This window comes from Patagioenas fasciata, chromosome 2 (genome assembly GCF_037038585.1).
Source record: "Patagioenas fasciata isolate bPatFas1 chromosome 2, bPatFas1.hap1, whole genome shotgun sequence".
Classification (NCBI taxonomy): domain Eukaryota; kingdom Metazoa; phylum Chordata; class Aves; order Columbiformes; family Columbidae; genus Patagioenas; species Patagioenas fasciata.
In genome coordinates this window covers 125526412-125549680 of record NC_092521.1, presented here as the reverse complement: position 1 = coordinate 125549680, position 23269 = coordinate 125526412, and the positions used below count along the sequence as shown (strand labels likewise).

Below are 23269 nucleotides of genomic sequence, written 5' to 3'. Positions count from 1 at the left end.
CAACCAAAGAGAAACACAAGCCCAGGTGGACCAGAATCTACAATAAATTCTACGGTTGGTGCTACAAAACTGGGTAGTTATGGGCCTACATTCTTCAACTTTAAATTACCTACTAATTAGATGCTGTCTCAGAAATAGAAGTGCAGTAGCATTTGCACAGCATTTACTGAAGCATTTGTATATGCAACAGTTAAACAATAAGCAAACTTTGCCTCTCTGGATTAGGTCACAAAAAGATCACACACCTCAGTAAGATATCCACAAAAGCCTACAAGTTTCAAAGCAGAGTGCCATGATACTTGAAAATAAAGTTGTGGAAGTGACAACCAAAGAAACAAACTCAGCCTTTTCAGCTGAACCAAATTCAATACTTTTTGGTTTATCGGTCATTATAATACATATTTAACAAATACAATAACCAATAGTTATGGCAATTTTTAGCATCCTTTTCACTTAGAAGGTTCAACCTTTTAAATATATCATAAAGAGCAAAGTAAGAATACTAGCAGAAGCTAAAGCCCAAATACCTTCTTCTTAATAAACCATGTTTTTAAATATAAAATGACTCGGGAAATCTTTAGAATACTTTTCTTATATGATCATATAGAGAGTCTAGGTGCATTACTTAGTTTAACAACTCACTGTCACTTCTCCTACATGAACAAAATCCATATTCATAAACAGCTGGGTTCTTTTAAATGAGCCAGCAAGCGCATGTATGCTCTCTCTAACCGCATTTCTCATTGCGTTGCTAAGCACAGAAATCACCATTCAAAAAGCTAACAGTAAAATGAGCTAGTAATAACAAAACCCAGATAAGGCTAAGTGTGTGTTTCGGTGTTAGTGCCAACTGCCACTTCTCTTTGCCGTCTGAAAGCGAAGTGTGACATCTGTGTGAGAGGAAGCTCACGCTCTATTTTGCCTGTCACTTCATTCCCTCTGGTACAAGGCTGCTGCTCAGCTCTGAAGTGCACTTGCAAATCCCAAATATACTGCTGAGTGAAAATGTCCCAGTCTCGTTTGTTTTAAACAGATTTTTCCTACATTACTATCAAGCATCTTATGCATTAGAGCAGGGGTGTCAAACTCATTTACACCAGGGGCCACATCAGACTCATGGTTGCCTTCGAAGGGCCAATTGTAATTTTTGGACTCTATAAATACAGTGGCCCCAGGTGAAAATGAGTTTGACAGCCCTGCAATAGATTATTAGGCATTATATGAATTTATCCTTTGCATAGGCGTGAGGAGCCATGACACCATGTGACGCAAGCAGCTGAGGAACAAAGAACTTGGATCACTTGCCTGGGGACAAGAGAAATGCCCAGGGCAGTTCTCCAACCAGGATCCACATCTCCACAGTGCAAACCAATTCCTTAACCACCAGACCACCCTTTTCAATTTCAGCCTGAGGTTCAAAGTTGTCTTCTTCCAACTGCAAGCAACACGGAAGGGCAGAGAACGATGGACTTCACAGCCTCTCTCTCGCCTTATTAAAATTCTTCCTGCACTGTTTGAACAGCCCTCTCCATTCTCCCAACAGAGCTGGTTTAGAGGCAACAGCATAAGATATTCAAACTAAACCAGTCTGTGATTAAACAAGTTAGGTTTAATCAACCAGTAACTAAACAAAGTGTATCTTAATTAAAAGTTTTAATTTTCCTACAAATGAATTAGGGATATATATTCAAAGAGATTACCTTTTTCTTTTACTTTTTTGTTATTGTTTTCTTTTTTAAAAAAATGACACAATGGAAAACCTTCAACAGCAAAAAGTGAGGGAAGGACAGGAGAGGAAAGGGAAAAAAAAAAGAAGAAAGCTTATATCTGAGTGTGATTATTTTTGCTACACAGATTTCAGGACTAAGGAAAAAAAAGATCAGTGCCTCTCCTTCTCTGGAGACATTCAAAACCCGTCTGGACACATTCCTGTGCCATCTACGCCAGGTGAACCTGCTTTATCAGGTGGGTTGGACTAGATGATCTCCAGAGGTCTTTTCCAACCACAACCGTTCCGTGATTAATCCAAAACAGAACTTACTAATAACTGATTTTTTGACCTTTAAATTCCAAGTTCATTTGAAACTAATGACATACATCTTATTTCAATAATATTTGTGCCTCCTGAGTGTTCAGCACAGAAAATACCCTGTTCATTTGATCAACAAAACAAAAACATGTTGATTTTAAGTAGTTATCTTCCTTTCCATATTGCCTCCTACTATGCTTTCAAAAAGCCTTGAAAATACAGTGTTTCCACAACTCCTAACAGATTATAGTCAAGCTTCCAAAATGTAAGGAGCAGATTTCCAATGACAGAAGAAAGAGAAAAGGTTGCATCTCCATCTCCTTAAAATAGTCTCCCCCTTCCCAAATTCTGCAAGTAAATTCTAGAAAGTATTATAACACTACACAAAGTCCTGTATAAATATGCCAGAAACACACTAAAATGAAAACATACACAGGGGAGGGGTTGGTGTTAATCTGATTCTAGTAAGAACACAAAAAACCTTCCAGTGCAGCAAACTTCACAAATATTAAACAAGCACATGGCCATTTTCTCCTTCTCAGATACTGTCTACTGTTAGAATGATGACAGTATAGTTTATTCCATATTTTAAAACAAACAAAACACCTCACACAGTTTGTTTCTCTAGGATAGTCTTCCCTCCCAAGTTGTATCAGTATACCTATACAACTATAGTCATATAGTTTATTCAGGAACCATTTACTCTTTTTTTTTTTTTTTTTACACCAGAAAAAGGCTGCAATTCATTGCTAGAACAACTTGACTGGTACCATTGAAGAATTAGCAACTACTAGAGGTGTTAACTACCCCAAAGCTCCACAAGATGTGTCAATCCCAAAATTCTGCAAAATATTGGCTAGCTAATTCAGAAGAAGGGAGGGGTGGATTATTATTGAATTTGAAGTATCTTCATCAGTTCCTCTTCTACGAGGTCACGATCTATTTCTCCAGAATATATCTTATTTTTTTAAATTATAATAAAAAAACATTACTCGCAGATTTTAGTAGATGCTGTAACACAACACAGTGTTGAAATATTTTGTCGACATCCTTCCCATAAGAGCCACAGTCAGAGCAGCATCACCTCTGGAAGCCAAAGATGTCAGCCCCTTAAGTCACACAGGGAGCTGCTGGTTCTTCTGGCGGTACAGTAGCTGCTGTTTGGGACACTGGAAATGAGGAAAGGTCTTGCTGTGGTGGCAACAGTCAGACTGCAACCATTGTCTGCAACCACACACACAAAGAGGCCACAGCACTGCATTGAGAAGCCCAGGAAAGAGGGTGAGCGCAAAAAATCACCAAACTGCCCCAAAGTACACATTTTTGTTGACATCCGAGGAATGCAGCTAACCCCAAAAGAAGTCTGGTGGTGCCCAAGCACAAGTGTACCAAGCGTGGTCCATGCAGACTGGTAACACAATGCATTTCCCAACTGAGAGAGGAAACAGGAATAGGCCAAAGTAATGCTTTAGGAAACACATCGGCTACAGAATAACTTACATAGAGCAGTTCAGCTCAGAAAAGCAACAAAAACCATCAGCTGAGCTTCCATTTGTTGTTGTTACAAATCCAAATCTAAGCCCCAGCCCAAATGCAGATGATCCAGGTGCTTATAGATGCTTGCAGGACAAAGCCCTAAAAGTACAAGCACTAGAAACATTTTCAAGGAAAAAGCATGGAGGGGGAGGTAGACCACACATGAATTTCACACTGTCTTGGGAAATTTGAGTTTTTAAGACTTTTAAAAACATTTCACCGATCTATTAAAAAACAGGATAGTAATGCCATAAGCAGTTAAGTATTTTATTAATATCAAATTAACTCATTCAAAACATGTTCTGCATGGCATGAGACAATTCTAGAGACATATCTATCCATCAAGCCCACAAAACTCCCAGCTAAAATACAAGCTACTACTCTCCCATACACGTAAAACAAGTAAATCCCAATGGAAATGCTTTGTAACAGTACTTCAACTCTGATAACATAATTATTTGTAATTTCATAGCAAAGACTATCAGATGCCCCAATGTCTCAGGCCAGACACAAGTGTTTTCTCGTCAAAGCATCTGATTAAGTTCCATTCTCTGTATTCATACCTGCGTAAATCCACAGAAAGTTTCAGACTTCAATGGAGATGCTCTAGATGCTCAGGCCCCTTGACACCTTTATCACACAACAAACCACCTCAAAACAACAGAAGAAAAAAAGCGTTTCCTTCTGCTTGTTATAAAGGTGAAGAAGAACCTCACTTATTTCCAAATCAGATTGTTCCTAAGCCTGCTAGAGTAGAACAGATTTCTTTAGTAATAGACAATAAACCCTCAGAAGTTCTTCAGTTAAGAAATAATGCAGCTCTCCAGCTTGACCGAATATGAGACCTTCACTTGCTTCGGTTTACACTTGTAAATGCAGTGTTAGCTGCAGTATTCATACTCAGTTGCCCCATCCAATATAAGACTACTTTGCACACACCTGTTAAAGGACAACTGACCAAAATGTGACGCTAATTTATTGTAACTCAAATGACAACTTCCTTAGACTTGTAGAATCTATTCTGCACAGTAAGTGTTGGATAACCTAGGAAAGTCCTTCAACTTCAATATCATGTGGCATAAGCTAACACAAAACACATTTGAATTACTTAGGTTAATGCATAAGGAGCTTTAAAGAACAACATTTCAAATCCATGATTGCTGAACTCTGTCAGTTTTCTTTTTATTTTTCCATTTTACTTACATTCACGCCATCTGGCTGTATTGATCAAGCAGTTAAACAATCTTGTGTTTTTTCAGATGAAGTAAATTCAAAACTAACTTGTATGATCACTCAGTAACACATAAACTCTCGATTGACTTGCAGGTGCCAACTACAAAGTCACTTAGCAAATCTGATAGACAGAGCTCCAATTCACAGAAAATTTACTCCATGACAAATATACAGAAGGCCAAATGGACAATGATGCTCGAACCCATGGATCACTGCTCATTTATTTGACGTTATGATAGGACCAACTTGTATAAGCCCCAACTTTCAACTGTTCTGTTTAGAACTTGTATCAGATTCCTCATGCCAAAAAACTAATACAGAAACTGTCAGAACAAATAACTGAACCAGCTAAAGTTATTTAGAGCTGTATGTCATCATAAGCCACTTGCTCAAACACCCAGACCTACAGAAAATAAAACTGGCAAATGATAAAGCAACATCAAAAAAGACTGTTAAAAATAAACAGACATTAATTTCCAAGTGCTGTGGTAGAACTGTTTAAGTGACATTTCCCTTTCTTCCATGATGTTTTCAGATAAAAGTTTCTTGGACATACAGAGATTATACATGCTATTACACGCTGTGAGCCTTGTCAAAGATTTGAGCTGTTCCTAAAGACAACAAACAGGCAATTCCAGACCCAAAGATTTATAAGTAATGACCTCTATTTTGTAATTTCATCAGATTACAGGAAAGCAATCCTTAAAATCACAGTATAAAAAGTTACCGTTTATACAAAAAGATATGGAGGTGTCAGGGGTAAAAGGGAGAGGGTGGGCTTTTAATTTTTAGTTGTGCATTTTAGTTCTACAATTTAGGTATCCAAATGTTTTTATTTAGTTTTTAAACAAAACTACAGGAGGACCGCAAAAATCAATAAACAGATACAAGTCTAACATAAATCTAGAACAGAATCGCAGTAACCAAGTCACAGTAAAGGGCCTTCTCTATATCTACACTGTGCCAGTTCAGTTTTAGGGAGACGAGCGTATATCCAAATCATACCAGATGTATTCATTAGTACTCACAGTTGGTGTGCTCTGATGTGTATGGAGTTAGACCAGCTCCTGACACTTTTCAGGAGGTCCTGCTACAATACTCCTACCTCGGATTTAGCCCCACACGAGTCAGCATCATCGGCATTTGTGCAATTTAACTCTGTCACTTACAAATGCTTTAAAAATACTGTCAGAAAATCGAGGGCCCAGCCATTCCCATGTTTTTACTGCTTGGGATCACTTAATACAAGCAAGAGCAGATTTTGGTAGGTTTGGTGGCGTTTTGTTTTCTAAAGGCTTTTGTGGAGGTTTGCAACTAGTCCTGTAAATGTTCTCTCTATAGCACTTACTTTTCTTCAATACCATCACTGATGCCTTATATTAAAAAGTCAAGTTTTAGATACACATCCTCATCCATCCACTAAGAGTACAAAGTTTAATAATGAGAAGTAATACACTAATAAGAAATCTCCTGATTTCAACAGTTCCCAACACAGCATTATTAATTCCAGAGTCTGGCTTCAAGTCTGTAAAAAATTTTGCACTGAAACATCAGATTCAAAACCAGACCTTCTCCTGGACTTCCACGGATGCACATCAGCCTGTCCACACCCAACAAACTGCAGGACAAGGGCCTGTCACCGTGTCAACATCAAATAGGACTCGTCAAACAGGAATGACATGGCAAGAAGAGATGTTATTGAACACACAGGTAACTGTTTCCGCTGACCCACCCCTTGCAAAAAATACGAGTAATAATCGCAAGCGTAGCATTTGTCCCATTTATTTCGGAAGGGTCTGATTCTTTAGGAATCCAAGATAACTTCACACAACAAAACTAACGTGGAAGAAAAGGTGCTTAAAAACGGAACACGGCCGGGAGAACAGCGTGGCCAGGGTTAGTCTCCCCCGTCCCCACCCGCACCAGCGGCGGCAGCGCTGGGGCCACCGCTCCGGCCGCGCTGCCCGGCCCCCCCCGCCCCTTCATTACGCTCAACTCCTCCTTCGGCTGGGAAAACAAACAAGTAGAACAAAATGAAGGAAAATGGGCGCGGGGGGGGGAGGGAGCCTGCCCCGGGCATGGCTGGCGGCACGGCCCGGCCTACCTGCCCTCGGCGGCCGGGGAGGGGTCGGCCCGGGGTGGCGGCGCCAGCTGCCCGGACACCATCTTGGGGGCGGCTGGGGGTGAGGAGCGGCCCCCGAAAGGGAAAGACGCGGCCCCGCAGCGCCGCAGGGGGCCGGCCCGGCGGTTTACCTGCTCTGCCAGCCCTGCAAGAGGTTGGTGTATTTGCTGAGCGTCCCTTCCAGCACCGACTCCCGCCGCCTGCCGCCGCCACTGGGCGCCTGCGCGCCCCCCGGGCTGGCCGCCGCCGAGCTGGGGCTGCTGCCGCCGCCGGCCCCGCCACCTCCATCCAGCCTCCCCGCGGCCGCCGCCCGGCCCGGCAGCCCGCGGCTGGCGGAGGAAGACGATGGAGACGAGCCCGCCGACGTGGGGCGGCTGCTGCTGCGGCTGCTGCTGTTGCTGCCGCCGCCCTCGCTCACCGGTGCCGCCTTCTCCATGGAGCCCCGCAGCGGAGGCTGCAAGCCCTCCCCGGCCGCCACTGCCGCCCGTGCCCCGGCAAAGCCCTGACTCACAGGCGGCGCGGAGAGGGGCGGCGCCCGAGGGAGAAGGGGCCGGGCCGCGTGGGGAGAGGGAACGGCCGCGCCGCCTCCTCGCGAGTGGCGGAGGGGAGTTGGGCGGCGGTTGCTGCCCCGCGGCCCGGCGGACGCCCGCCCATTGCCCCCTGGGCCGCCCCGCCCGAGCCCGGTGCTGGGCGCTGCCCTGGCGGCGGGAGCCGGTCGGCCCCGTGGGAGTCCCGCAGGTCACTTGCTCGTGGGCGGGTGCCACGCACGCAAACAGGGAGACAGAGCGCAGGGGGAAAGGCATGACACACAGGCTGCGTGGTGCAGCGAGACGGCACACAGCAGTGCCCGCATACCCCGACACGGGCACGCGTGCCGTGAAGTGACCCCAAAGAGCGCCCAACACACGGAATGCGGGCCGGACGTGCAGAACCATACACACGGAGACTGGTGACACTGGGACAGGATGCCCTGCCTGCAAACTGCCAGGTCCCTGTGCGTGTGACAAGAAGAGGACAGCCCAGCTCGCAGCGGCGGGCAAACAGCCCAGGCACGGCTCCCACGCACGCCACATGACACACATGCAAGGGGCAAGGAAAGCAGCGGCCGTGAGCAGTGTGTACAGCCGGAGACACCACCGGGGAGGAGAATGCCCAGGCTATAAAGCATGTGAGTGACACTGACAGAAGCTGTGCCCAGCGGAGCACAAAGCATAGCACCAAAGAGGAGATTTCTCGGTACAGACTGATGCACATCACTGCCCGTCACCACAGAGCGTGACACCAAGGAGACGACTCTCCGTGGTATAGTACACCAGCAGCACAGAGCAGTGCCTGCACACAGAAATCAAGATGTAGGTGGTGTGCCCAGCACAACAGTCTTGCCCAACACACACCATATACTGCTGCCCATAATGTATATATCAGCACACCACATCAGCCATATAATTAATCCAGACTTTACAAAAAATATTGTTGGTTAAGTAATGTCTTCTGAAACCTGTAACCTTGAAAACACTGTGAAAAGCTAAGCAGGTCCTTGTACAGTCAGCTCAGTACAAAGCTATGCGGTTACACACCTTCAAATCATTTGTGTCCATCCATGCTCCATTAGCTAAGTCCCTCAGTTTTGTTACAATATGTATCTTCACAGCATCCCAATGATGTAGTTATTCTTGTCATTTTATAATTGGAGAGCTGAAATATAGAGGAGCTCAGAGAGCCTGTAACAAAATGTGAACTGAGCTTAGCTCCTGCACTTTAAGCCCATGCAAAGTTTTACACTATGTGTACGAGAGAATTTTTGAGTGTACTGTGCCCCCCTGTGTTCTGCACCTCAGAGGATACCCAAATCATCCAAATCCACATGCAGTTAGAGGTCTACATTCCCCATACAAATGAGCGTAGAGAGGAGGGCTCCTAACTCAGATTCTCCCAGTTTTCTCTCTGGAAAATCCTACCATATGTGTTGTGGTTGGGTAGCTGCAATGTTGGGCAACCTGATCCTGAATTTTGGGTGGTTAAACTTCTCATGTTGTAGCTAAACACTGAGGCACTGCAGTCTGGAAACTTGAATCTTAATGTCATATTTCATTGGTAGAACATTTAATGCACATCTCTTGCAGTACAGACAAAAGATTATTAACTCAGTGATTTCTTTAGAGTAATTTTTCAAGTCAGAGCTGTTACTTAAGGTGTTCATGTAAAATTCTGCAATCATTGTTTACTATGGAAAGAAACTCCATGACAACAATCTGAAAATCCTCATTCTGAGGCTCACTCCACTACCTCTGATGACCACAGTTTGCAGGAGACATTGGAATGAACAAGACATGTTCCTTCAGGAAGCTCAAACTCTGCTCACTGGAGATACACAGGAGACCCCTGCATTTCTCCTCATATTCACTTACAATGACAGCCCAGAACAGTGGAACAAAATGCTTTAATGAAATGTGTCATCACATCAACCACTGCAACACATTGCCTATATATGTTCTATATCATGAAAAATGAATGTAATTTTTTCTGCCTTCCGTAGAATTTATTGGAAAAGGATTGTGTCAGGAAAATAAACCTTCTTACAGAGGCATAGAGAAGCCGCTCTGTACTTTCCTATACAATAAAACTCAAGTAACAATGCTGTGCTCATCAGGGAGTTTCTGAAATGGAAGGGACAACAGGCTGTAAGTGTATTATGGCCACAGGAGAATTTCACAAAATCCCAAAACATTCCTCACTGCTGCTAGAACAATGACTGTGATGGGATAGTATAGAAAGTCCTCTTACAGGTTATAAACTAGATAATAGATGGGAAACAAAACACAGGAATAAATGGCCATTTTTCAAATAGAGGGAAACCACTACTCCATATTGGGATCCACGTTACTCAATACCTTCTTAAAATCAGAATACCTTCTATTCACTCATTGTTAAAACTAGAATCAAGTACAAAAAAAAAAAAAAGCAGAAAGACCTCACAGTAGTGACTAAATCACTGATAAAATGGCAACTGAAATTTAATATTGCTAAAAACCAAAATAAAGCACATGGCGAGAAAATAGCTTTTGCTATGCAAGCATAATGGTGACCTATAAATTTGCTGTAGCCTCTCAGGAAAGAGATCTTGGAGTGATTTTCAAGAGTCCTCTGAAAACCCCATCTCAAGGGTAATTGAGCAAACAGCTGTGATGAGCTCATTAGGAAAACAGAAACATCAGCATGTTGCTATATAAATCTATAGTACAGCCACTGTCTGTATACTTTGCATTTATAATATTCCTTCAAAAAGGACAGGGTAGAAATAGAAAAGGTATAAAACACAGCTCTTTTTTTTAGGAGAAGAGAGCTGACTGAACAGGGTTTCCAGTTGGAAAAGACAACCACTGTACAGAATGGTATTCAGGTTAATAGGAACAATTCTTTACTGTTTCTCATGAAACAGAACTATGGGGCAGATGGTTTAAAATACTTTCTCACATGATTTGTACTTGTAAAACTCATTGTTATGAGATGGTTTTGGATATAAAAAGTATAGAAAGAATGAAAAAAAACTGGTTTTGAAGAACCTTTAAACAAGGTTGACCAAAGTGTTTTGGACATATTTGAAGTTCAGAAAGGCCCTTAACTTCTGACTCCTTAAAGACTGTTTATTTTATTGATGAAATAATCCCTCCCTGTTCTTGAGTTCCCTAAGCACCTACTAGTAGAAGGAAAAAAGTACTGGACTAGATGGACCTCTGGTTTAACCTGTAGTTCTGCTGTTCATGTATTAAGGATTCCTTTCCTTTGGTAAACCAAAGGTTCTTTTGGGTCAAACATTGGCACTCTATGCAGCTTTTATATTGTATTTAAGCACAAGAATATGTTATATCCAACCTTCTCATCCCTTTTCCCTTCCCAGTATGTACATACTGTTGCAATCTAACAGAGCAGGACAACCTTTCATAGCAATTTTGGTATCAGTGACCCCCTATCCTCATTTAAGTTATTAAGGTTCTTCAAAATTACTGAACCTGTTGTTTTGTTTTTTGTTTGTTTCACTAGCTAATGGTCTGTCCCAGTAGAGCTAGACTTCAGGGTGACACACACTGACTTAGTCTGATGCAATCCTGCATGATGTATGCTTTGTTACAAGTATTTTTAATTAGCTATTTATTATCAGCAACCTGCCTAATGAAGGTTTTCACTGTTTCCAAGGTAACACAGCGGCTATGTTACAGTCCTCCTTTAGAATGTTCCTTTCTTTCTCTGGCCAAATCAAAATTTTCCCTCTTTCATTAAGTACCCAAAAGAACCAGAATATAACTCATTATTCATCCCACCTCTTGGAAAGCAAAACATCTGGTAAAATAACAAATTCAACACTGTTTGCCCTTATCAGGAAAGAGATAAGTTTCACCATCCTTTGCTAAGCTACACATTTTTAACTTCTAGAACAAGGTCAGTTCATAAACCATTTGCCAATTTCCGTTTCCTGGTCACCTTGGTTTGGGTTTCTTTACCTTTTTAATGCCTCCCTAGCAAACCATCTTCTGTAATTATTTTCCAGGTTCTTTTTTCACCTCCTCCCCCCACCAGATTTCTACACAACTTCTTACCATCATAGTCATATGCAGGAATTTAACTATATGGTCTACAGAAACTGCTTCTGCCTGGTCTACATTCAAGCACTGAACCTAGTCCATGGAAATGCCCCAAGGCTTGCTCAGTTTTACCACCTCCTCATTCTTGCTCTACAGAGTCCTCCTAAGACATTGCTTCATTTCCCATGAGCTTTGGAGACTAAACCCATCTGTCACTAAACTGCAGGCAATACTTTGGGCAAAAACATACCACTGCACACCCCTGTCACCACTGCGTGTAGAGGGCAGCACTGGAATGACTCAGACATGATCCCTAGAGTTTAGTTTGTGCCACAGTCACACCTGCACCAAGACTGCTCTCACAAATGCTTCCCCAGTTGTCTACAGCAACTGCAAGAGGCGGAACAGTGCATAGCAGTAGCACGTTCTCCAGACATTCTTCAGATCCAGTTCCACAGATTCCTGGACTTGAAGATCTAAAAAGAAGCCGTGACTCCTCTTAACTCACCTTTTTCATAACACAGTACAAGAACTGTAATACAATCACTACGTTCTATCTTATATAATGATTTCACTTATATTTAACCAGCATGTCATCCATGAGTAAGACACTTCTGACCTGAGGATTTCAAGAACATAGAGAAGATACCATTAACTTTGCAGTCTGCCAACTTTAGCATTAGCTTTGCTGAGTCAGCATGCATCTTATCCTCCGCCCCTGGTGCCTGTAAGCCTGCAAGGTATGCTGAACATGCCTCTTTGCCACACTTCATCCTGTTGTCAGCAGCTTCTCATCCAAGTTTCTTATCCGCCAGCACAACCATTCCCCTAAACCTCACTTAACTTAAAGGTGGTGACAGGGAAACAGTCAGAAGAGACAAGGCATACAGCAAAAGTACCCAAACTGCCTTGGCTGCCAGAAACAATTGAGCCCAGAAAACAGACTTGCATGCAGGGTAATTTACTCTGCCATGAGGCATTTCTTATTCATTTGGACTGAAGTTTGTGCCGCCCCAGCCAGGCTCTTGTAGCTTGTTTACTCAGCTACAGCGTACTGCTTTGTAACTTGCAGGTTAGACCAGTTGAAGCAAAACTTGATCAAAATGTCTGAGCCTCTGGAATACAAACTTCGGGGTGGTCAGCTGGAGAGATACTAGTTTACATTATGCATATTTGCATTGGATGTCATTAAATGTGCATGAGGAAGTGATACATACAACAACCACGATGCAAGGTATTTTCTGTGTAGCTAGAATCAACCCTTTGAACTGCAACTGGAAACGAGTAGGAAGCCAGTGCATAGAGAAACTAAATGAGTGTAAATATCACTGACACTATGTATTGTGTATTTTAGCTAGTGGGAACAGCTCTATTTTGTGCCAGCTAATGCTTGAACAGTTGTTACAGCTAGTTGCAAATACAACTCTTTAAATAGATTCATTCATACACTGAGGCCAGAAGAAAACACTGAGAGTATCTAGCATGACCTGCTGGATAACATTTTGGTATGATGTGAAATCATAGATAAATGTCAATATACCAAATTGTAGCAGCATGCAGGCATTTTACCCACTGCTTTTTTAGCTCTGCAGTTAAACATTTAGAGATCTGAAAAGTATACTAGCTCACTAAGTGTCAAATTCAGGTTCAAGACCAGGCTGAGTTTACTTAATGCTGCTCTCTTATATCTCAAACCCCTGCTCAAGCTCATTTTTGACCCGCTTTTTTTGAGAGCTGAGTGTTTCCAGTGGAATCTGTCAGATTTCAACATTTATTATTCATAAGGCATGAGGCTGTAAATCACTGTAAAAATACCCAGCTTAGTGTCCATTCACTTTCTAAAGGCAATATCTATGTACCTGTAATCCAATGCCTAATTTGGAAAACGATTTTTACATCCTAAAAGTTCTGCTATAGAGCACTTATACTACAAAGTGTATTTTTATTTATAATATAATGCTAGCTAGTGCCATTTGGGCTCTGAACTCATACTCTACCAACAGCAATTTGTATAGTTATTTGATAAAAGCATGCAGTATCTTATAGCTTAAGAACCAGACTCATTCAAATTATACCAGTCTCTAATCCCCTTATTCACCCACAGCAGAGCTGTATTTTACTCACATCATCTTTAAAAATAGTATTTAGATAACATTAGAATCCACCACACAATGGGATGACAGTTAAAAAAAAATTTAAAAGGAAAGAACTATGGTCTAGAAATTAAAAACGAAACACAAGCATTTAGGATTTTTGGCACTGAAAAACGGAGAAAAAATCAGTTAATAAAACTTTCTAACAACTACTTCTGCAGAAAGTATTTTAGATTACTAATTTCAGACTCTATTCTGCAAGCAGTTTCATCTACAGAAACTGAATTGAAGCATATACAAGGTCCTAATGCAACATGACTGCCTCCTTTTTTACCTACAAATCTGTGCTTCAATATGTGTGACTGAAACATATAGACATGACAAAAGACAGTGTGTTTGAAACACTTTCTGAAACTGCAGAACTGCATATTAAAATGATCATAATGTTCACTCCCTTTTTCATGACAATAATTTAGAAGCTGGGCAGATTGTGGAGATTTCCTAGTTTTTTATGAGCAATGTTAAAATGAAATGGAAGATCCTTAGAGCAAATCATGATACCTATATTTTAACTGCTTTTTGCTGTCAAAATTAATCTTTTGTAAATTCAAGAAACTACTGAAATATATTTAGTAATTCAGTTCTGTTTTAGCTCTCACCAATAAAATCAGTCAATAAGCATGTAAAAGGCAGTAAAACCTGTGGGTTTTTTTACAGTCTGGGTTTTATAGTCTTGGGGGTTATAATTTGAAAAACTCTAGAATGTGTGATGTGTGCAATTATCCCAAGCTAGGGATGACATTTTGTTTGCCAGGGTTCACCACTGAGTGATTTTAATTTGGCTGATAACAGGCAAATTATAATGGCTTGTGAAAAATACATGGACCAAAAACTTCTTGCATATTACAATAAATAAGATTAGTTTTAAAGAAATAAAAGGAGTGTGCTGCAGATTGCCTAATGCATGTAAATGCAGGGTTAATTCTTTTATGGTCTACACGTTCAATGCTGAAATAACAGAGAGGCAACGTTATTTTCAGCAGGACCCCGCAGCACAGAATTGACTGTTATCATCACTAGTTCTAAGAACCCTAGAAACTGAGGTTTATAAAAGGCTGACAAGGTCATTTATCTAATCCTCTTCTGAGGATAGCCATATTTTTTTCTTCCATTGAATTTGCTTGTAATGCTTGCTCCCTCATATCACACTCAGCCTTGACAGGAGCATCCAATGGAGATAACCTCAAATATGCAAAGTGCTGAATTATGATTCTGTCTCTCTGGTTTCCAAAGCTCAGCTGTCAGCTTTGATCTTTGACTTTTGAGAGCCTAGTCTGCAAAACCAAATGTGCATTCATACATGGCTTGATATAAGGGTATTTGCCTTCATTTCAAAGGCAGAAACAAATGTTTATTTTTTTAGAATAAGCAAACAACAAGTTCAGGAAGCTGCCATTTTTCAATTTAACTTTTCTTGACCTTGGTCTTTTTCATAGAGGATGCCTGGAACAGGCCTCCTTAGCTGCAGTTTCACAAATCCGGACATTCTAAACTCTGAGCTCTGCCAGCTTCAATCAATCATAAACTTCCCCTTACCATGCTGGTACTGTGTTACAGCCTAAAAATAGGGCTATGCTTTCAGAAAATGAGATAGCACTAAAGTTATGAAAGTTGCTAAAACAGATTCCAGACACTAACAACCTGAAATGACAAGAAGAGGAAGAATCCAAGGGTTTGCACACACAGACAATTTTATTCCTTCTTTATAAGATACACAGGAGACTTGAGGACTTGTTTTAATTTTTCTGACATCCTGCTTGTGTGAAATGAAGAGGGAATGTCTGATCTTACTGTCCTACTGGGGAAAAACAAGGACCAATTCTGAAAGAGTGTGAGATACTGATCGGGCAGATCAACCCCTAACTGACAAGACACACACTGGATCTCTGAAAAGGGAATTTTCTCACAAATATTTGAAACTGTCATCAGAAATAAAAATTTAAACAAACAATGTAACAAAGCTTTGAAGGGTCTCAGTGAGAACTTTCCCCATCCAAATTAGGCTTCATTGATGTCAGATTTAATAATTCTATAAGTTCTTCACATAATTTTCAAAACTTTTCTTGAAAAGCAAATAGAAAGGATCTGAGGTGTTAGTATAAATATCAAATTGAGCAGGAAAGGTCTTCAAAAGAACATGAGCCTCCCTCTTTATAGACTGCTTGAACAAAACCCTCATCTAAAAGCTATAAGAAAACACAGCATGTGCTTCATAAACTGGAATAGAGTCTTATTATGGGAAAACACAGCATATATCCTAATTTAATCTGATCTGATATTCCTTCATGTCAGAAATCAAATTCATATTGTTTTTAGTAGGGAAGAGCAAAGAATTCTGTTGCTGAAAGAGAAAAATGGGGGCTCATAGTCTTAAACAAAGACAAGAATCGGTCTGTTTGAAAGATTTATTTTTTTCTTTGCTAACAACGAGGACTGTCACACCACATTCGGAGCACCAGCAAGATCTTTGGCAGTTGCTGCCACCTTATTTTGCCAGCGAGATCTGTTCTAACCAAGTTTAGACAACACTTTGATAGCAACACAAGCGGCTGGTCTGCTTTAGAATTCCCAGTGGAAGTGGAGCTGCTCCAGTGTCAGCCTAAGAGTGTAATGGGGAGTTTGCCAAGAAAGGCTAGGTTAGATGCTGTCTTCGGAGCCTGCACATAAACCACACGTGTCAAAATCCTGGCAGTTAGCTGCCAGGAAGTTTATAACCCAGAAAGAAACTGAAGACAAGTCTCCTTACACACCCACAGGATTTTCTCACTTCCATAAAGCTTCAGAAGGAATACTGATGTTCGATGATGCAGTGCACCAGGAAAGTCAGAGGTCACCAAGCACAGACAGAGATAACTGCGCACTTCAGGGTAATTTGAACCTTAGGAAAATGTTACAAAGAGAAACAGACACAAGCGAGCCAACCCAAGCCATTGCACGTGATGATAAGAGTTTAAGGGGAAAAAAAAGCTTTCTCTGCATGCAAGTAAACTGATGCCATGATGCTATAGGTTTTAAGATTCTTTTTCTTTAGTTTAGCAGCTTTAAGGGAAAATACCACTCCCATCTACATGTAATTTATGCATAACAATTCCTTGCACTCAAGTCATTTTCTTCACAGAGGATAGGAACTATGTTTATGTATTCAGAGGTACTAATGGCCTTAATAATTAATAAATATGGGAAGAAATATACAGAACGATTTCTTTCTACTTTGCTTTTTCCTAACATTTCCCTAGTGTATAACTAGCACAGTTCTCAAAAGTGAAAATGCTATGAAGTTGTTTAAATGCAGTACAGGTCCTCAGTCTTGAGTCTTGCTAAAGTAAAAAAAAATAAAAGTGAGGTAAAGGTAGAAAAATAACCTTGCATCAGCTTCTTTCTGAGGAAAATTCTCCACTTTAGTTCAAGTCAAGAGAGCTAAGGTTACCAACTTCTTTTTGCTTGGTCAAGAGCAGTTTGCTTCAACCTCAACTGCAGGGGCAGAAATAAACAGCAAGTATCAGTTTACGAAAAAGGGATGAATATCCATTTGTAACGCAGAACCAAGGCAGCACATTTTTCATTTACAATCTGTAGCACAATACAATTGATGTTTCTTCCTTGGAGAATAAAGTTATTTTCTTCTCACGAATGCTGTTCTTGGCTACCAAGGAAGGCACACGTGGAAGGACTGACCAGGAAGCCTGTACCTTCCTGTTCACTCGCTTCTGAACTTCCCCTACATTCTCTGTACTTTTTGTGGCACCCTTTGTGAACAGCTGTGCCTCTGAGAAATTTGTTCTATATAATAAGAGAAGATCAAGAAATTAAAGCCCCAACTGGAATCAAAGGACTTTATGTAGTTGATCTCTGCTGTGCATCCTATGCCCCAAAGTCTACTTAGTGTCACATAACATCAGAAATAAAATACATATCCTAAAGGCTCGGTCACAGCTCTAACTCTCTAGAAACACAGTAGACAATGGAAGGAAGTTCAAATACTGTTATACTGTGTATACAAAAGCAATAGGTATCCTTAAAGGAAAAAATGACATTGAGGTCGCCTTTTTATGGTGGCTGGTGCTGAAATACATGGCATGTTTAAGCATCTCTTTAATACAGGTCAGAGGAGGCAGTGAATCTGCAGCATAGAGATGTAAGGAGTACAATAGCTATGCCATAAAATGAAACACAAAAACTTGGCTTTATCTAGAGTACAAGGTTACGTTAGAGGTTATCTGTGGCTGAATGAAAACTGAAGAATCAGATTTGTTTACTCATGAAGAAAAAAAATATTGAAATCTAGAACAAAAATTAAAAGCTTCAGAAAACACCTAAAAGACTGACAGATCTAGAATTAAATCTGGGCACATTATTTAGAGTTAGCTCAAGATCTACTCAGTCCATAACAAGGTTTCTAGCAGATGGATGGCAGCCTAATTCAGCAGACATGACTGAAAATTCAAAATGCCAACTCGGTTATGAAGCTCACATCCTCAGGATAATAAGGAATATGTGTACAAAGCCCAAAATTGAAGTCAAGCAAAATAACACAAAAAAGCTTACATTCTGTGATAGCCAGCATGATCTAGGAAAACATGTCCTAAACATATGTAGAAAGAGAAGCAAAACATCTAGTACATTATGTCATTTTGCAAGGTTTTCCTGTACCAGCAGAGTGCACAACATCAAAAAGGAGATAATGACAGCCTCATTATGTCTGATTAATTCCTCACAGGAGTTGTACCAGCAGATGAATGGACTGTCAGGTAGAAAGGAAATGGGAAATGTATTGCTTTGTGCAGCAGTGTCCAGCTTAAGACTAATGTATTGCCACAATCGCCAAGTTTCTAATAAAATGCTCCTAATAATAGAATATAAGCAATTGGAGCTAGATCTCATGGTGGTTAGCTTTTCCCACAGACATATAATGTATTAATTAGACTATATTTCAATAAATTATAACAATGTCAAAGGAAAAAAAACCAAAACATTTGGATTAAAAGTAATTAATGTCCTTGGTCTTACTAAGGAGGCCACTCTCAGAGGCAAAAGGAAAACAAAATAATTCAGGTTATTATGAAGACATCTTCATAGAGAATATATAAGTCCTCATAGAGTATAGAAAAGAGCTGGAGAAATTCAAGCACTTCACATTTCATGCTTCCAGGAAGGGAACATGTTCCATTTCCTCAAAGGCAAGGAACACTCAGGGAACATGGCTGATGCCAAGGATTTTTCTTCACTGAATGCACTCCCAAAATCTTTCAGATATATCTGCAATAGCCTATTCTGAAAAATGTATGTATTTCATTTTTCCCTTTGAGAAAACACTAAATCATATTTTTAATTAATACAATATTCTAATAAAATCTCTAAGAAAGTGCCCAGGTAATGTGCTAATGACTGCAAAGTCCATTTGCCATTTTTTGCATTACCAATGATTAATTTTGAATGGTCAAAGCATGCATATAGTGCGCACATTTCAGTGCCTTCAAGGCCAACACACTAAACAATTTAAAACTTTCAAATAATTACTCTTGCAAACTTGAAAGCTAAGCCATAAACTACATTAGTAAGGTAACTGTTATTACAGCAGATTAATTAGTCATGCAATAGCATTTATGAGTGCACAGACAAAGAAAGACAATGCATCTCTACTAGCAGCAAATACGAAGATCTGTATCTCCAAGAGAACTAATAATATTTATTTTAAAAAATGCAGCAAGTTTTACAGCAGCTGAGAAGATAAATACAAATGGAAAGAGTCTTCATTATCTACTGTCTTAATTTATTCTTCAATCCAAATGTTTTTTACACCATACTGGTATCCATTCTTATGTATTAGGTATAAATGGAATATCAGAGCAGAGGAGAGAAGTTTGCAGAGATGGGGATAATTATGGGAAGGATAGTCTCTTCATGCTAATAATTGTAAAGAAGTTTCCTCTTTAATCAAATTAATACAAATTAGACTATCAAACAGTGTGAGAACCTCTCCTCTACATAAAAAGACAGCTAGTTTTTTAGAGACAGTAGTTTGTGGTATGCTTTTGGCTCTAAGAGTGGATTCATGTAAATAAAATAGGATTTATCCCTTGTGGATATTCAAAATTAAAACTGCTGAGAGACGTGCTGATATTTACTGATATCTGCTGATATCTATTGATATTCATCTACTGATATTTACTGGATTTTGTTCTTATCAGTAGTGATCAAAACTCAACTCTTCTACACCATGTTTCTTAATCAACATGACTGCATCTTATACTGCCATCATTTATGTCTGCACAACCCTACCCAAGGCAACCAACTTGCATGAGCTTTGGGAATTAATACTTCAGGGTCTAGAACATTATCTGAATATCACATTAATACACATAAGCACTACAAACAATGAAGTTTTCGTATCCAGAATTAAAGAAGATCAAAACTGGTGATGAACTTGTTAACATCATCATAGGTCATCATTATTTTTCTAAAAACTTGCAGGGATTTTTGGTTTTTTTGCTGTTGCTTCTCCCACACCCAAGTAACCAACTGAGGCATCACTCAAGAATTAGGAACTCAGAGCCCGTTTGGAAACGCCTCTGTTGAGCAGGGACCTAAGCTAGCTGCTGAAACCAATGAAGCTATCAATAAATCACAGAGTTTTAGTTTTGCTATGAAGAACATGCCAGCCTTTTTTAAACATTAAGGGTGAAGACTCAAATTAGATCCAAGGTGGGAGTTTAATTCGAATCATCTACTAATTTTAAGAACTGCAGTAAAAATTGGCATGTTAACTGGCTGTAAACTTGGTTTTATGCACGTCTTGTTCAGAAACGTTCAGTCTAATGTCTCCTTTGTCTTCATCTTTTGCTCAGTCAGTTTGCATGCAAGCTCTAAAAATGAATAAAGTACCCATGTGTTTGAACTTCAGCTGCATGGGACAGGATTTGTTGTTGGGAAACAGCAACTCCCTCTAGTGCCAAAGGAGCTTCCTCCTCAGCACACTAAATTAATCTCCAGTGAAAGTCATTCTTTGCTGCTGATGTATTCTTGTTATAAAGTTGAATTCAGCCATCTTCTGTTACCAGGCTTTGTTGAATCTGCTGGCACAAGTGTTAATAGGAACTAAAATTTAATGGAAAAAACCATTTCTGTGCTTGCAAATCAGGACACTGGTGGGCATGGGTTATTTTTTTCTTTGAAACAAATGATGTCAAGCACACTGAAAAGCTTTGGTTTATGTACTCAGACCCTATCAGACCAGCACTAACGCTGGCTAGCTGCCATCTTTGAAAGCTGTTTCAGAACCCCTTGCCCTTTCACAATTTATGGCAAGCGTATGATTTCCAACTAAATAAGAACAAGGAAATCAGTCACAGTTACTCTGGATGCTAAGTTTGTCCTAGGTGTCAATACTATGGAGCCTTATATGCATCAACTCTACCACAGAATAACAAAACAGAAAGTTGGAACACCCTCATGGGAGTTTTTATCTTCTGCAGATAAGATAAATAAAGCCCTATGCCCTTGAGTTATGAACTAGCTGCAGCAAATCGGTTCCACGGGTGACATTCCATGCTGGCTTAGTATGCTGATAACAAAGTTTGGATGCTGCTGGTACTATTAGACTGCATATACTGTATACGAAGGTTACTGAGATTGTCACACTCGATGCAGACAGGCTCTGCACATATTAGGATTGCACAGCTTGCCTTGTGTTCTGAGGTGCAGCAGTGGATCAGCACAAATATAAGTGGTAAGCACAAAAAAACAGCCCACTGCTGGTGAGAAATAAGATTGCAGCTCATTACAGGTGACCAGAGGCAGCAGGAAGGCTGACCTCCCTCCATCACAGAAAGGTGACGAGACCTTCCCTCCATCCTGAAGATATACTAAGCACTATGGGTGGAAAAGAGAGTAGGAAATGGGGTTTACAGAAAAGATCTCACTAGACATTCCTGTTGCAATACTCTAAAACTTAGGTAACCATCTGATGTCAATTTTTAAACCTTTATAGGTTCACTCATTGTGACCTACTATCAAGAAAAAGAATGAACACAGGTCACAACCAGCTTCTCTACAGTCTTAAGGTCAGAAGCTGAGATACAAGCTGCCCCTCCTGTAGTGTGACCACTTACAAAACATAAAATATATATGCCCTGTGCAGACCTATACCAGCAAGGGATGCCTGTTGCAAAGCGACAGGCATCTCTACAGTGCACAAGCTAAAATAGCAAAGTCAGCATACAGAGAATTAGGGTCTCTACAGTGCAAACAGAAGGGTTGAAGGAAGTAGAGCCAAGAAATGACATATCTATCCCAGCACAACTACCAAGTACAATTTGTTTTCTTACTACTGTAGCCTATACTACTTTTTCCTGGGATCACTGAGTCCGTGTGAGTCCCACATAGTAGAACCCCTGCAGATTGCATGGCTTTATATAATACAACAGATATCCCCACAACTTGGTCTTCATCAACAGCCAGCTTGACTTGGTACTCAGCTCAAAGGCTCACAAACTTCCTTCCTGCTATGAAGAACAACCTATTTTCAGAATGTCACCTGCTATTTAACTATGTAACTAGCCTCAGTGCCAAGGTGGAGCTGTAGGGTAACATGAGTCTCTTGAGTCTGTCAAGAATCTCAGGGTTTCTATGTCTATTATGTATTTTGTGTCTAATGAAAGACTGGCTGGCATAGTTACCGGAGTTTTTACATTTTGCATGAAGAGTTAGTAAGCTGCTTTTCGCTAAATACCACAATAGTTTTGCTTGGCATGTAGAGTGTAATTTTAGTATATAACATATTATAATAAAGATTTTGCTTATCCTATTTTATTTATTTTTAATATGATCTCACATAATAATAGTTATTTGCTAGAGCAACAAGCGAATAAGAAGGTGTTTTAACTTTCAGTCTTAAATAGTTTTGTAATCTGGAATAATCTGCCCTTTGTACATACCTTCCTTGCATGAGTGAGTCATGTATTAATTGTTACTTCTTATGGCCCTAGTCCCTAAACCTGCATAACTTTACTCAAATAACCTGGGTCTGCAGCTGCTCAAATGAGTGAAGTCAGACAGGAACACAAGTAAATTGCCTTTCTGTGCAGCTGATCGTTGTCCTCTTGTTAGTCTTACTCCTATTATCATCAATGCAGGATCAGCATAGGTTCATCCACATAACTAAGAAAACAGTTATGCCTTTGCTATGCTAACAGTGAATCTTAAATAAGCCTGTGTGACTACAGCTTTTAAAGCTACAGTAGAAAAACGTTTTTAGTTTTAGCTGTCAGGAGACAGCAAGAATGGACTGTTCTGCAGAGGTGAGCCAAGAAGACAAGCCAGGATTGCAAGCAGGTGGGAGCAAGGCCCTTCCTAAAAAGGGTGTAGTCCCACAGCACCTGAGCAAGAAGAGCAAAGCAGGTGTGGTGACAGTGGCCAGGTTCAGCCAAAAGTCCACTGGTGGCCAGACAACTCTGCAGGTACCTGGCAGGTCCAAGGTCAACCCAGGGAGACAAGTCAGGAAGGCAATATCAGGGTTGGCAAGGTACAAGGCCAGGCATTGCATACACACAACATCGTTCAGTCAGGAACTGACGGCAAGGCCTGAGCAGAAATGCAGCTCCTGAGCCAACAGGTGGAG

General features: G+C 40.5%; 1 protein-coding gene across 1 annotated transcript in view; it reads right to left on the bottom strand.

Annotated features, from left to right (window-relative positions):
- OSBPL10 (oxysterol binding protein like 10) overlaps positions 1-7489 on the bottom strand; it is a 121285-nt gene extending 113796 nt beyond the window's left edge. Inside the window, exon 1 of the mRNA XM_065831996.2 lies at positions 7052-7489. Within this exon, the coding sequence (XP_065688068.1) occupies positions 7052-7356 (305 nt within the window). The 5' untranslated portion in view covers positions 7357-7489. The remainder of the gene's footprint in view (positions 1-7051) is intronic.
- Between the last annotated feature and the right edge of the window lie 15780 nt (positions 7490-23269).